At 43.9% G+C, this 16,409-nt stretch overlaps 1 protein-coding gene across 2 annotated transcripts in view; it reads left to right on the top strand.

The window, feature by feature from the left end:
- Positions 1 to 9,182, top strand: part of ZC3H12C (zinc finger CCCH-type containing 12C) — a 42,997-nt gene extending 33,815 nt beyond the window's left edge. For both annotated transcript variants that reach the window (XM_041487223.1, XM_041487224.1), the window contains exons 4-6: positions 1,646 to 1,880; positions 2,754 to 2,860; positions 3,614 to 9,182. In XM_041487223.1, the coding sequence (XP_041343157.1) occupies positions 1,646 to 1,880; positions 2,754 to 2,860; positions 3,614 to 5,010 (1,739 nt within the window). In that variant the 3' untranslated portion in view covers positions 5,011 to 9,182. The remainder of the gene's footprint in view (positions 1 to 1,645; positions 1,881 to 2,753; positions 2,861 to 3,613) is intronic.
- Positions 9,183 to 16,409: the final 7,227 nt, after the last annotated feature.

Here is a 16,409-nt window from a genome sequence, read left to right as displayed (position 1 = left end):
TTTCCATGTGTCATCATGAACCCTGAAAATGGGAGAAAGATCAGAGCAGGTTATTGTATCTTCTGTAAAAATATTGCATCTTCTGTTTTCCTCTAAAGATGCAGGAAACCTGTGTGCTGCCAGGCGTGTAAAATACCTGGTGCTGACACTCTGTTTCCAGAGATACGCACCTGAAATACACGGCCAGCTGGAGTTTTGAAAAGGCCATCGATGACTAGTATGGGGATGGTTCTAGACTGTCAGCATTCTTGAGAAGCCTCTTGGACTAAACAACAGCCTCATCTTTCTTACCAGTGCCCACCAGTAATCACATGGCAGATTTTTTTATTCTTTCTTAGCAGGGGAAAAAAAAATCACCTTCCATCTCACTTATTGGGCTGGGGATTGAATACAAAAAGGTGGTAGTTTCATGTAAAATTTTGTGCTTTTTCTACTAAGCAAATAAATGCTTGTATTAAATATATTGTTTATATGTAATATTAATGCTGCATTTCTCCCTGTTGGAATCTTTTTTTTTCCCAGATGGAACATGTTCCCTATCAAGTTTCTTATGCTACAAAACAGTTGAGTTGAGATCTTAACCATTGCTAATAGCCATGACTCATATTCACTATGCAAACATCTTCTGCTGTTTTAGATGTTGCCCAGTTTATTAGTGTATTTTTCTTTCATAGCTTCTCTGCTCCAGGGTATGGGTAGGAGAATCAATGTAAGGGGTAGGTGCCCCAGTACTAGGTACAGCTTCCTTAGTAGCCTGAGGTCAGTCTTTCAAAGCTCCTTGGGAACTCCAGGTTCTACACAGGAAAAGGGAAAATAAAATACTTCTGGGATATGTGAGTGACAGATTGTGTAGAACAAGAAGGAACTACATAAAATGCTAAATATGCTTATTTAGAAGGATTGAAGAGAAATCTGTCTGGCTTTGATAAGAATTTATATATACATGTGTAAACCATTCAAGGAAAGATACAATCAAAACTATTACTGGTGTTAACAAAAAAACCAAACTAAAACAAACCACCACCATTTTTGCTCTTGGTTACAAAATTAAATCAGATGCCTTTCTGGGGAATGCTGTTAGTATTTGTGGAGAACCTGAGTGCTTGTACAGAATGTGGGTTTTCTAGTCCTTGTGAGTACCCCTTCTGTTGATGGGCAGAGACTTTCATGACAGTCCCATTAATATGAGACAGTCCCATTAATAAGAGCTACTGGAATTCTTTCAAAAGATGTTTCTTGCTGGGCTCTACCAAGGATCTCAGTTATGGGAAAACTGTGGCTGTACTAGGGTGTAGTCTTTGTATTCAGTGGTGTTTAAAATGACCTCTTCAGCTGGAGGAGTTTTGCACAGGCATTTTGATAAAATGGCTCTTCTTTTGAGCCACAGGAACATGAAGAAGGTCCCCTGTGTTAGTCTTAGAGAAATGGTGTGGAGCAGGAGGCTTTGATTTGTTTTTAGGGTTTTTTGAAAGTATTGGCAGCTGATTTCTGACTATAAGTTCAGATATCATATGTGGACTATAACATATAAGACATTTTTAGTCCTAAATGCTTGGATTTTCTTCCTCGAATCTAATATCTTTAGAGATTAAACAAACTTTTTTCTTTTCTCTCTTGTTTGGCTTTTGATTCTTATTCCTTGTAGATCAAGAAATCTTACGCAAATTAGAGAAGGAGAAGATTCTCGTGTTCACACCTTCCCGGCGCGTGCAAGGGAGAAGGGTGGTGTGCTACGATGACCGATTTATAGTGAAGTTGGCCTTCGAGTCAGATGGCATCATTGTCTCTAATGATAACTACAGGGACCTGGCTAATGAAAAGCCAGAATGGAAGAAGTTCATAGATGAACGCTTGTTGATGTATTCTTTTGTTAATGACAAGTAAGTCATTCTGTCTTTACATGTGCCACTAAAATAATTGAGGAAAGGACAGTTTGAAGATTTGTGCAAATTTTTCATCTTACACCCAGATCATTAGGTATATGTAGGAAAACGGGAGGAATAGTCAATCATAAATTTGGTCTTCTGGTTAGAAGTACTTGGAATTGCTTTTGCAGCAACATTTTTATGTCTTTTTATGCTATTTTTTCCTCTTTGGTGTATGCCAATGTATATTTGATGTATGCTATGGTGTAATATTCCAACTGTGTTGATATACTGAACCAACATTTCTGAGTGCCTGTGGTTAGACTCCTAAGTCCTAGAGTCATAGAAGAACCCAAATTGGAATGAACTTCAGGGGGTCTGTAGTTCAAATGTCTGATTAGATCCATCTATAGTAACTGTACCCCAGCCTACAGATCAACTGCAGTTACTTCTTGTGGTGGGAGTGTTCCCCTAAGCGGGCACTTGTGCTGAGGTGCCTGAATGCTGATGCAAGAATCCCAGGCTGTCAGCACAGTTTTGCAAAGCTAGAAGTGGTGTTTTAAGAAACGGCTGCCTGTATTGCAGCCCTTACTTTGGAATTGGGGATGGGTTATTTGCAGCCCTGCTTTGCCACAAAGCATCAGCTGAGCTGGACCAAAGGTGTCTGTAGCAGTCTAGAGGTGTCCACACAGGCTCTTCCTGTGACCTACCTCTAAGGCAGCACCTGCAGCAGAAAGATGGCCTTCCAAAACTGCTCTTGAGGTTCCCAGATTTAAAAATGACAGGATGGCAAGTTATGGTGTAGCATAGTTATGAGATTCTTGGTCATTGCATGAGAAGTATGAAAAGGCTTGTTTGCTTCCATAATACTTTGTTCTTTCATTGTAGATTTATGCCTCCTGATGATCCTCTTGGCCGCCATGGTCCAAGTCTGGATAATTTTCTTAGGAAGAAGCCGATTGTGCCAGAACATAAGAAGCAGCCATGTCCATATGGTAATTTGGTCTAACCCATCACTTTTATGTACTGGGACTGGGAACTAGTCCCAGTACATAATATTTATTTTAACACTGCCAAAAGTGTTTAAAACTCTTTAACACTGGTTTTAACGTTGTTGTCTTAGCCTGAGATGGGTTGAAATGCTGAGCTGATGGTGGAAACTAAAGCGATTTTTTCATGTACCACTTAAAAACCATTTCTGTCTACTAGTTGAACTAAAGGAGCTACTTAATTAATCATTCATTAGAATAAATCCAAATCAGCACCTAAATTCTGCAGGTTCCAGAAGCCCTTTTCTAGTGTCATGAGATATTGAGGTTTTCTTCCAGAGAATAAATTGAGCTATCTGAAGTTTAGCTACTGAGCATTCCTACAGGCATCTTGACTGAGCTGAAGCCTGCTGGCCTTGGCTGTGGGACTTCCCAATTAAATTTTCTCCCTGTATATTGCCTTGGCCCAACACAGCAGGTGTGTACAGCCTCCCTGGCAGTGCCACATCCAGTTCAAAACATGGCTGGTAGTGTTGGTCTGCATTCCCAGAGCACCAGCTGCAGGACACTACCACCTCCTTTTTCCCCAAAAAACAGGAGGGGAGCTCTTAGAGCACACCCTGTGTTGCACGAAGCCAATCTTGTTTGTGAGATCTTTCAAATCAACAGTAAAACTTCAAACTAGGGGCATTTCTGTTATTTGATGGCTAACAGATTTTGTTTGAAGTTTTTAAAATCTGATTATGTTTGTATTAATAGGGAAGAAATGTACCTATGGACACAAATGCAAATACTATCATCCAGAAAGAGGAAATCAGCCTCAGCGATCCGTAGCTGATGAACTTCGTGCCATGTCTAGAAGCACAGCTGCCAAAACTACAAGTGAAGGAGGACTGGTAAAAAGCAATAGCGTTCCCTGTAGCACTAAAAGCGATGGCACTTCAGAGCTGAAGCGTGCTGCTCCAAAGAGGCAGTCTGATCCTAGTATAAGGACTCAAGTCTATCAAGACTTGGAGGAAAAGCTTCCCACCAAAAACAAATTGGAAACCAGGTCTGTACCTTCTTTAGTTAGCATACCAAGTTCCTCTGCTGGAAAACCCCAAAGTACTGCACCTTTAACTAACGGCCTTCCATCCGGAGTTCACTTCCCACCTCAGGATCAAAGACCACAGGGACAGTATCCTACAGTGATGATGGCAACCAAAAATCATGGAACACCAATGCCTTATGACCAGTATCCAAAATGTGAGTCTCCGGTGGATGTAGGGTATTACTCTATGCTGAGTGCATATTCCAATCTCAGCATATCTGGGCCGCGTAGTCCCGAGAGGCGCTTCTCCTTGGACACAGATTATCGGATTAGCTCTGTAGCTTCCGACTGCAGCAGCGAGGGGAGCGTCAGCTGCGGCAGCAGCGATTCCTACGTGGGCTACAGCGACCGCTCCTACATGAGTTCGCCTGACCCGCAGCTGGAGGAGAACTTGAAGTGCCAGCACATGCACGCCCACGGCCGCCTTAACGCTCAGCCCTTCCTGCAGGGCTACCACGAGCCCCTCACTCGAGTGCAGAGCTACAGTCACGAAGAACCAAAGCATCACCACAAATCTCCCATTCCGTATATGGCTGTGCATCTGCAGCACCCAGCAGTCGGTGCTCGTTCCAGTTGTCCGAACGACTACTCCGCGCCTCAGAGCTCGTCTCATTCCAAGACGCTGCATCTGGGGAGAGCCCTGGTGTCCACGAGAATAGACAGCGTTTCCGACTCGCGCTTGTACGAAAACTCCCCGTTAAGACACAGGAAGCCTTACTCTGGCCAGGAGGGGCTGGGAGGCTGGGATAGGCAGAGTTACGGGATGGATGCCTACGGCTACCGCCAGACGTACTCTTTGCCCAGCAACCCCACGCAGCCGTGCTACGAGCAGTTCGCCTTCCAAAGCCTTCCCGAGCAGCAGGACCAGCCCTGGCGCGTTCCTTACTGTGGAATCCCGCAAGACCCCCCAAGGCTCCAAGACACCCGGGAGAAGGTTTACGTTAACCTCTGCAACATCTTCCCCCCCGATCTCGTGAGGATGGTGATGAAGAAGAACCCTCACGTGACGGACGCTCAGCAGCTCGCTGCTGCCATCTTAGTGGAGAAATCTCAGCTAGGTTATTGAGAGATGACGCATCTTTGTGGTGTCTCGTAGTTTTCAGCTCAGCTCTAAGGCTGAGGGAGGTTTGCTACAATAGCATTTGGGATCTCCTTCTCAGCAAGGAGGTTATATAGTAATCCGGTTATGTGAAATACTGTATCATGGAGTCTGTATGTATAGCCCCATGCATTGGAAGTACCAGATAAGTTTTGTGTTCTAGTTTGAAAATTTTTAAATGGCTATTTTCACATCTGGAGGGATGTTCCAGTTTAAATTAATATATATATATATATATTAAAAAAAATCTGTGGTCTCTGGTTATAATCTTTGGTGCATCAGGGGTTTATATGCAGCACTTTCTTATCATTGTTACATTTTGTTGGGATTTTTGGTTTCATTTTTTAACTTGCTGGATGCTTATCCTTGGGCTGTGAGATATTAACCTGAAGAATGAGGATTTTGCTACTTCTGGCAGGCAATTTTCAAGCCAAGTTTCTGAAGTTTTTAAACTGCCACGAGTATGTCTGATGTATGTTTGTTTGGTTTTGTGAGCTTTTTTGTGCTGTAATCACCTGTTTGTAGAAAACAAAGATTTCCTACAGCACTGACTTCATTTTTTGAAACAAATAATTAAGTTACCAGTTAACAGTGAAATGGGTAACAATATATTGGTAATTTATAGTATGGCACTTTTCGTTGCTTTCTTTGTTTTGCTTAAATAGTTACACATTTTTGTTGATGCAGTCAATTAGTAAGATCAGATGCAAACAGAGGAGGAAATTTTTTTTTTTTACTTATTTATGGATATGTTGAAAGCCTTATTGCCTGATTTCAGAGGTATTGAGAATTTGCAGCCCCTTTGGAAGCTAAGAGAAGCTGCAAATGCTCAGAACCACCCAAAACCAGGCCACCCTGTTTCAGTTCCCGTGTGTTTTTGCCCAGCTCTGTGTATTTCTGGTCAGTAGATGGGGACCTGAAATCATAGGGCCCTGTTTAGTTATTTTGTATGTTTTTCCTTTGTATTGCTGCACAACTGTACTGGATAAAATATGCTTTTCATAAAGTATTTACCTGTTTTTAAATGAATTTAATTATCTCAATGCAAGTTTTGTATTTAAGATACTGTTTGATTTTTCTTGCTATTTATCAAGGCTGGCCTGAAAAGGTTTTGTGTGTTCAGGATATGCAACATTTATTATCTGCACTATGGTAATGATATTGTAGCTCAAAATAATAACTTAAACTTTTTTTTTTTTTCCTTTTTGGCTGGGGAGGGGAGAGTTTTGGGGAGAGAAGATACCATATGTGTTCCTGGAGTTAGTTTTTCGCTTTTTGCATTGTATAGGCCTGTTTCTTGCCACAAATAGTGTAGTTTTAGAAACAGACAAGCCAAGTCTGTTTTAGCATTAGTAAGGGATATTTCTGGTTTAAAGTCATGGGTTTTACTAGCACCTCTTTAGCTTTTATATATATATATGAAAAATAGAAGTAGTTTTTGCAATTGATGTCAGATGTACTTCCATGACATGATCAGTTGCCGACAGTTTTAGGTTTCCATCCATTGCAATGATGTTCAGTGTTAAAAAAACGTCACTCGTTTACACTATTACAGCTGATAATTTTGGTACACTTGCTGGAGTTTTAAGTAAGGCCCTGAAGAACCAGAAAGTACCTTTTACTGTTGATACAAATTGTATCTTTTTAACTGAGAACTATTTTGATTTGTAGATTAGAAACACAAATGTAAAATTATAACTAGTCTTTTGGGCAACATTTTATCCCTTATTTAAAAATTAGGGATTTCAGACATAGAATAGATATAGGCAAGTAAAAGTAGGTATTTATTTAGGTGTCTGTCTCAATTTCACATACTAAAACGAAAAAATAGGCTATTGGCATCTTCCTTCTAAAATCTTTGTAGTGGGAACTCACTAAAATAAAGGTAAAATGCTGCCTGAAAATGATGTCCAAGCACCTTTGAATACGAAGACATTTTCACTACTTGTGTGACACCATGTGTTGCAGCAAGTAGGGTTTGGGTATACAGTAAATGCTTCTAAAGAGCATTGTGCTATAGACATATCCAATAATCTGAACCATGTTCAGCAAACCAATTCAGGACGTGGAGCTCCTGCAGCTTCCACTGCTGGAGCGCTGCAAGTTCTGCCATTGCCTGTCCCCGTGGCATGGCCAGAGGGGCTCTACACCATCTGTCCTGCGTTGTCTGTTCAGGGAGAAGACCTCTTCACCTGTGGCAACAGTTTTTCCCTGGATTTGGTTGGTCGCCATCCGTAGAGCGTGTTTTAATGTAGAGACTGATGCAGCGCTGACGCTGAGGTTTGGACTGGGAAATGGGTCTCATCTTAGTTGTATGCTAAGATTTGGTTAAACTGAATTACACTGAAGTACTACACCATAGTGTAGGTGCAGCTGTTTTAATAATGCAGTTATTGTGTTTGTAGTTTTAATGGGTTTCTAAGTTTATTTTTTATTAGTAGGTATTTACTTCTGCCAAAAGTTCAATTCCTTTAAGCATGAACTGAAACGTGCATATGTAATAGAAGTGTTTTGTGGTTTTTCCTGTGGTGTGGGCACCAGGATGCTCCTGCCATGCACATATCACAGTCTGGCCTAGAGCAGGGGCTCAGCAGGCTCAGCCACTGGGATATCCATGAGGAGCTGCACGGCCCAGGCCTGAGTTACCCGTGTCCATTGCCTCTGCACACAGCCAGGGCAGTACTGCATCCCCAAAGGGAATTCTTGAGATAGGTTCTGTGCTTTGCACCCAAACACTGAAAATGCTTTAAAAATACAAGAGCAGGAGTAATTTGGTGGATTTTAATGTTGTGCAATGATGTGCTAGTTCCCCTTAGACTCGCTTATGTTGGGTAAAGGAAATTTATTGTGGACAAAATGTTTGCCTTGATACTTCCTTTTGTTTTGCTGTGGTAACAGATGGAGGAATTGTGTGTGAACTTCTCCATGATGAAATCAGTTTGTATATTTAACAACTTCTAAAGAGTGTACCAGTAACAAACACGGATGCAGTGATGCTGGTCAAATACTACCTTTGTCTGTGTAATTGCATTGATGCAAATAACTGGGCTGTAACCTCCCATGATCCTTAAACAGCAGAGCTAACTCAGTGATACTGTCTTGGCCCCAGCTGAGTGCCAGAGATGCAATGAAGGATTTAGTACCTTCAAGTTAGAGCTGTCCCTCACCTAAGAAGAGGGCAGAACTTCCCTTTTTCCCAAGTCTTCAGTACTTGAGAGTTGTTTTGATACTTAGCAGAAACTCTGTATTTTTAGATAAAATCCCAAGCTGTTATAACTGCATCAGTAATAGTATATAGATATACAGTATTTTTAATGCACATACATTAGGCATCTTCCCACAGCTGTTTTCAATACAACAACATGTTGCAAATATTTAAGAGTTTTTAAGTATGTCCTGTAGGTAACTAACTTTGAGCTAAATATACCCAGGCTATGACAGTATTAATCTCTTTGTTGTTTTTTATTTTTTCAAATATGTGTAATATATATATATTTGTATATATACACACATATATTTGGCAGGTGGGTTTAAGATACTGCTAATGGTCTGAGGTAAGATCACACCTTTCCAGGTGTCCCATTTTCTTTGGTATGGCTGAACTGTAGCTTGGTCCTGCATTGCAGAGTAGCTCTGGGGAGAGCCAAAACCCTGATGTGTTCGTGTGACGCCCCGAAAAGAGAAGGTGTGCCGGGCTGGGGAAGCCCTCGAAGGAGACTCCCGCCGCCTCGGGGGTGCAGAATATAGCTGAGATGTTGATGAACTTCTGCTGTGAAATTGTAGCTAATGGTGAACACCTTCCCAAAAATACCGAAGCTGCCAGTGTAAACCAGAGTACCTCACTTGGAAGGGGACACTGGGGGCGTTTGCCCCAGCAGGGTGAGCGCCGGGGGACTGAATGCCTTGGGGGAGAGATACTGCAGCGTCTTGCCACAGTAAGAGACTACCAAAACATCTACCAGCTTTATCAATTGATGGCTTGACCAAGGCATTTTCAATGTGTAAAGCTTGAAAAATGAGACACAATGCTTTCCTGCTCTCTGGAGCATTTAGAAAAATACCCAACTGACTTTTCATTGCTACTGAAAATTTAAAATACTGTGCAATTAAAAAGACCATGTTAAAAAAAAAAAAAAAAACGAACTTAGAAATTATTTATTTTTATTTACAGTGTGACTTGCTAATTTATTCCTTGCATTATAAGGCCATGGTGGAATGCTGTTTGTTGAAGTTTTTTTATCATAGGAACTAAAACTGCTGAGAAGAAAAACCAATAGATTTAAACTTAAAATTCTATGGCCTTGTTTTGTTTTCTGTAAAAGGGCTGAGGTTTTATAAATGTCAAATCACATGTTTTATATACTTTGTAAATTTTAGAGAGGCATAGTTTAAGAATTTTGTTCAAATTGAGTATGTTTGGGCACATTGTTTAGACTAATCATGTAACTAAACCTAGAATCACCTGTATTAAATGGTTTTTCCAGCTAACCTTTTGCTTGGTAACACGAGAGATGTTCAAATTTCATCTTTAGGTGTTCTAGAATACATTTCTCAAGGTTTCATCAGAAGCTGCTGACCTAGGCACCCAATCACCGGGGAAATGCACATTTGCATGGGAAGCATCCTACAGAGAGCTGGGCTTTCCTTGCCATGCAGTACAGGGAAATGTGCTGGTGCACATCAAGTCTCTCACAGATGTTTATAGAGGCACTTCCAAATACCATGTGTGGTTCACAGTTATCAGTGTGCTTTTCCACCTTCCATTTTCAGGTCTTAAAGGGTTGTCATAACTTGTGCTTGGAGTGTTTATCGCTCTGTCTGCTCTTTAAGCTAAATGATTGCAATAGTTCTCGTTCCCTCTCTCACTCAATAGCCATGGGAGGGCCCAGTCTCCCAAACACCAGCACGTAGCCTGACTTCAGCAGAGCAGAGGTGTGGGCTGGTTCAGTCCTGTGAGAGAAGACCTGAGGCAGACTGGCGTGTGTGTAAGTGCAACTGGGCTGGGACCTTGAGGGGCACAGCTGAGAGCCGCTCCTCCCGAGCACAGGGGAGATCTCACTGGTGCTGGCAGGTCATTCAGCCGGGATTGTCCTTTGCAGGCTTTGGGAACACCTACAAACCAAATTTACTTAAATATCTAAGCACATCCATCCTCTCTTTTTCAGAGTATAACAATCTACTCTTCGCCTTATAAAACAAAACCTCTCTGCGTTTTTTTTTTGTTGTTGTTTTTGGTTTTTTTTGTTTTTTTTTTTGTAGAACAACCCATTTTCTTTTGGTCTCAGATAAATTAACCCTGTGAGATTGGCTGGTTCATTACTTTTAATTTATCTAAATGACCTTCTTAATGAAACTGAAATTTAAGAACTGCTTTCCCAGCATACAGTAGAGTATCCTGCGAGGAAGCAATGCAGATACAGCAGCAATAACTGTATTTTGTAGCTCTTTTCCCAGTCATTATCTCTGTATTTGTGTTGAGTAGGTGAGATTTTAATATTGTCCCGAAGTCCACTGTGGCAAAACCATTAGCTAAAAATGTTTGGGCTACTTGATAAAGCAATTGTCAAACTGGCTCTTCATTCCTTCACTGGTTGTTCTGTATTGTTTCTGTGATGTGACTATTCACATCTTAGTACCACCTCTAAACCATACAAAAAACCATGTACGTGGATTCTGCTTTTAGAGAAAAAAAAAATAAAGATTCATTTTCCTCATTGATGGGCTGGTTTTGTTTCATAAAAAAAAAAAAAAAAAATCTCCAGAGCAGTTAGCAGTGAGTTATAGACAGCTTTGTGTTCCTACCTGCGCAAAACCTACAACAAAGCTGCTCACTTTGAGTGAAGTGGAACAGTTTCAAAAACAGAATCATAGAAAGGTTTGTTTAGAAGGGACCTCAGAGATGATGCAGTCCCAACCCCCTTGCCATGGGCAGAGACACCTTTCACTGGACCTGGTCAGCCTGGCCTTGGACAAGACCAGGGATGGGCCATCCACAGCTTCCCTGGGCATCCTGTTCTAGTGCCTCACCACTGTCACAGTGAAGAATTTATTCCTAACATCTAATCTAAACCTATTTTCTTTCAGTTCAAAACCACTGCGCCCCTTGTCCTGTCTGCCCATACAAAGAGTCCAATTCCCTCCTTTCTGTAATCCTCCTCAAGCTCCCAGAAGATGCTGTAAGGCCTCCCGGGAGCCTCTCTTCTCCAGGCTGAACAATCCCAGCTCTCTTGGCTGTCTGCACAGGGGAGGTGCTCCAGCCCTCTGATCATCTCTGTGACCCTCTGGACCTGCTCATACAGGTCAGCATCTTTCTTGAGCTGAGGACCCCGGAGCTGGATGCAGCAGCATTGCAGGTGGGGTCTCACAAGGGCAGGATCCCCTCCTTTACCCTGCTGGCCACAGGCAGGATACAAGTGGCTTTCTGGGCTATGAGGCCACGTTGTTGACTCATCCAGTTTTTGCACAAGCAACCCCAGATCCCCACAGGACTTCTGTCATTAAATTCTCCTGGTCTGTACTCATGTCTAGGGTTGCTCTGACCTACCTTGCACCTGGACTTGCTGACCTTCCCTCTGGATGGCCTCCTATCCTCCAGGTATGTCAGCTGCACCACCCAGCGTGGTGCCACATGTGAACTTGCTCAGGGTGCTGCCAAGGTCTTAAAGAGCACCAGTGCCAGGACAGAGCTGTGAGGGACACCACCCATCTCACCAGCCTTCATCTGGTTTGTGGCATTGACCACAAACCTCTGGCTGCACCAATCCAGCCAATTCCTTACCTCCTGAACAGTCCAGCCATCAAATACACATCTCTCTAATTGAGAGCAAAGAGTGTCACATGGGACCATACACTAACATACATGATTATAGATTATCAGTTCATTTTTAATGTAGTAATTTGTACTTACTAGGTTCTTTCCCTTCATCTTATTTACCAAGAAAAAAGGCTCTGGGGTTAAGAAGACACATCACTCATTTATAGTAGCAAATTTTAGACTTAGACATTGTGCCAGTGGACCTAGTCTCCTCTTAGGTACTCCTCCATATTTATTTGTTTTCCACTGCATAATTGTTAGTGTGGCCTAGCTCTGGATGCTGCAGGGATAAATAGAACAGAATAGAATTTAGAGTAGAATGGTTAAGAACTATTCTAGTGAGTGCAAAGATTGCATTTTTCTGATCTGCTGCTGGACACTGAGCACCTCTGTTGCCGCCTTGTCAGAATTCAGGCTGGGGAAGTGCTGGCCCAGGTGCTCCCATTGCCTCCAGCTCAGCTGAGCCCTCATATTCTCCACATGGAAATACATAATTTTTTCTGAATTACGCTGTTTGAATTGTCATAGCTACTTTTCATTAAATCAGTGCTTGGAGCTTGTGCAGAAAGGAATCTGAGTGGATGATCACATCTCTGGTGAAAAGAGATGGATTGACGGTCTGAGGTGAGGTTTCCTTGGCTGCTGATCTGCACAGCCCAGAACTGCTGGTTCCTTTGGCCCAGTGCGTAAAGTCTCTAAAGTATTTTTGTTGTGCCTCTGCGTGATGGATCCAGAAACCTTCTATTTGCAGTAGATGAGAAAATCAAATAACGTCTCCTGTGTACTTTCCTTAATTATTTTTAAAAGTCATATTATTCACCTGGCAAGAAAATGCAATTTCAGAGGGCAAAAATCCCTCAAAGCACAAGTAAAGGAAGGGTTCACTTTATGGGCTCAGGACTATGAATCACTTCTGCTGCATTTCCCTGCTGAGCAGAGCTGTCCCAAGGCCCTACATGTCTCATGATGCTCCGTCCTGCTCCACTTGCTCTGCAGCCTCCACTCCAGCAAGTTAAGATGTGTTGCTTTCCTTGCAAATCCCTGTTCTCTCAAAGGCATTGCTTATGGGGAAAGGAAAAGAAAAAACACATCATCAGTTTCAGATGCAGAAGAAACTGACAGTGCTGCTGACACAGTGCTGTTCCAAAGCTCAGAGCTGTAACTCCTGAGAGCTGAGGAGCAGATGGTGGGGTTGGGTGGATAACCAACAACAACCATCAGCTCATTGTCCCTGCAAAGAGTGAGAGGTAGCAGGGCCTGGGGTGTGTCCAGAGTTTGGACTGTAAAACCATACAAAATGGAATTAGCAGATTATCATCTGATGTGTTCTCTGTTACTAAGGTGTTTGGCACACTGAAGTTATTTTCCAAAGAATAGCTGCTCACTTCCCTGACTCTCAGCTATAGGAGGCTCCAGCTCTTGAGCTGTGGGATGCTGGCTGACCAGCATGCTCCTCTCCCCTGCAAGGGGGCCAAGCACCCCCAGAGCCCAGCCTCCAGACACAAGTGGTTGTAAAGATTCACCCCCTCTGTTCCACACAGGGTGTTCAGCGGCAGCAGCAGTGCTAAACTCTGAGGGAAGGGCAGTAGAAGTGCTCTGGCTGATCTTGACCGATGAACTGCTTTAAACATCCGTATTCCAGCTGTAACTCTTGTCTTCTGTGAGACCTCACAGCCACTACCATGCTTACACTCATTCCTCATTTTGGAAGAAATTGGTGTGCTGGATAACTAGGAGTTATAAAGCCACAACTGTGATTTGCCACGTCCCTGAACATGCTGGTTTCTTCATGGGTGATTTGCTGGCACAGGTTGGATTTCAGTTTTTCAGATTGCTTCAAGAATGCCAAATACAGCCAATTTTTTTCTCAAAACATCAAGTTGCTGGTGTTTGTATAATCTGGTTTGGTCTCTTTGGATGAGGCTGAGGCTTCTCCTCTGTAGCTCTGCTTTCTCCCTTGGGCTGATCAAGGACCATGAGTTTCCCCAGTTCAGTCAATTCTCTAAATCCCACGAGATCAGCCTACATTACCTGCAGGGCAGGCCTAGAGACCCTGTCACCAGTTGACAAATTTCTCTTGCAAAAGCTTTAACAAAATGCCTGTGAGCCTGGCAGGCATCACAGCAGGCCCTGATGCAGGTAGAAGTGTTGTGACACTGGAGATGAAAGGGCTCTGTCACTCATCCTGGAGCTGAAACCTGAACTTGACAACCTGCATGACCTTGTCTGGAGAAGCTAAGGAGAGGCTGCTGTACAAACACACAGGGATGCTCCTTGCGAGAACATTTCCAAGCAGGACAAAGTGCCACTTGGGCTGCTCTGGGCAGCATCCTCCAGCCTCACAGGGTCTTTGAGCTCATTCTGTGTGAAGAAATGGAAGGGACATTTAGAGATTTGGTGTCCTGCTGCATAAAGTGCCCCCTTTGCTGTAACTGTAAAGAAAAAGCTGGCACGGAACTGGGCCCATTATGAGCACGTGCATTAAGCACCAGCATCACCCTGCTCCTCAGTGTCACAGCAGAGGACCTGTGCTCAGTAACCACTCCTGGGACACCCGGCATGGCAGAGCCTGCAGCACAAGTGTAGGAATTGATTGAAGCTGCCTCCACCAGCCAGCTTTGTCACACACCCTGTTTCACTCAGCCTTCCCAAAAGGCTCCCACAGTCTTACAACCAGCACCAGAAGGAGCTGCTGCCCTGCATTTCCCTGCCCATCCCTGGGGACATGTCCAACCCACAAGCCTGTTCAAGGAGAGCTTGGGAGAAGCTTCACGCTGAGGAGGACCTGCATAAATCCAGCTTGTAGGAGACCCAGGAGATCAGTCCTCCCTGGGGTTCTGCAGGGCGGGACAGGGATGGCTCGAGGAGCAGGAGTGTCCCACTCCCAGCATGGCCACCAGTCGGGTGCTGGGACACAGGTGAGCACTCGGTGGCAGTGGTGCAGATGTTCTGGTGCCACTCCATCTGATGGTCTCTATAGCAACAGTCAGGCTTTTTCTTTCCCAGCTGAAGTGCCAGGAGCAGCAGGTAGATATGACAGAAATTCAACGCTGCTATTAATTTGCATGAGCTGGGTGAAGTGTAAGCAAGAGAAGTTTGTGTGGGGGATAAGGAGCTGGCAATGTTCTCCAGGCAGGTTCCTTACACCAGCCAGGCTCACCTTACAGAGATCCCCAACTGTACCCTGGAACCAGAGCTGCAATGGTGGTTTGGGTGACCCAACATTCCAACCCTCAGGAAGTGGCCTAAAAGGGGGAAAAATGCATTGGGGTCTGGCCAGGGTGCCTGGGACAAGGAATTTTTGGGTTTCATCCAGCTCTACAAAACTTTCAGGCATGCACAAACCTGGAATTAACTTATGTTTTACCAATTTCAGGAATAGAAAGTCTATTTTCCGTGGTGGGGGGGAAAAAGTGAACTGAATTCAATGACAGAACTGCCTGTCTCAGGCAGTGTTTTGCTACTTGCTCTCCCACTGCAGCCACCTCCAGCAGTTGTTGGGGACTCTGGCAAGAGTCACATGTTTGCAGAGTGCCTATAAGCACAGAGCTGCTGGGGCTCAAACCCCGTTAAACATTTTGGGTTTTCTGGGAGTTGCAGACCATGGTGGTCCTCAGTACTGAGCTGCCCCCAATGTTCTGCCCTGGTCTCATCACGGTCACAATGGCAAGGAGCGCTCCAGGAACTGCAGAGAGGGATGATGTTATGTTTGTTTGTTCGTTCATTTAATACCTGATTAAATGAGCTTCCCTTGGTTCCTCTGCGACAAAGCGATTTAATTAACGCTGAAGCTGCGCACACGGGATGCGGCAAAGCTGCTCGCGGCTGGCACGGGCTACATCTATAGAATGATTTCGGAAAAAGGAAAACGTCAGCATGATAAAAATGGAAAGTGTTAGCGTGCCATGTGCTGCCAGGAAATGGGGCTGCTACCCTATTCTAAACCTGGATCAGACTTCTAATGAAAGTTAACTTGTTCACCCCACCTTTTACCATTTAAAAGAATTGAATGGAATACCCGCCCCCAGCTGAGGGCCAGCAAGTGCTGCCCCAGGAGGCGGGCAGGCTTCCAGTCTTAACTCCTCAGTGCACATCCACTACAGAAAGCCAAGCAGCAGCAGAACTTCAGTCAGACCACAACAAAAACTGGGAAGAAAACCTCAAATGGCTGCAGGTTTACAACCTTGCCCTCTGCAGTCAGGGCAGTGAGGTGGCTCAGCTGTGAGACTCAGGGTGTCTGCACTCCATCGATTGTTTGCCCACCTAGCCAGGGCCACCTGCTACTTCCAAATCCACACCCTGCTGCAGGCACAGATGCAAAGACCACCAGGGAATTTAGAGGAAAGATCCAGGATGAACTACAAGGGGAAGCAAAGCTGCTGGCCAGCCATCAAATGTGGAAATAGCATGGAGGAGAGAGGGACAAGGAAGGACACCACCGTTTCAAGTGGCAATCAAGTTGCTTCCTGCCTTACAGACCAGGCACCGCTCTTTGCCAGCCATTCTCAGGCACGACTGAATTCACTCTCTCCTGCCCTGCTGGATAGCATTT

This window comes from Pyrgilauda ruficollis, unplaced genomic scaffold, assembly GCF_017590135.1.
Source record: "Pyrgilauda ruficollis isolate IOZ18807 unplaced genomic scaffold, ASM1759013v1 scaffold8, whole genome shotgun sequence".
Classification (NCBI taxonomy): Eukaryota; Metazoa; Chordata; class Aves; order Passeriformes; family Passeridae; genus Pyrgilauda; species Pyrgilauda ruficollis.
This window is presented reverse-complemented; position numbering and strand designations above follow the sequence as displayed.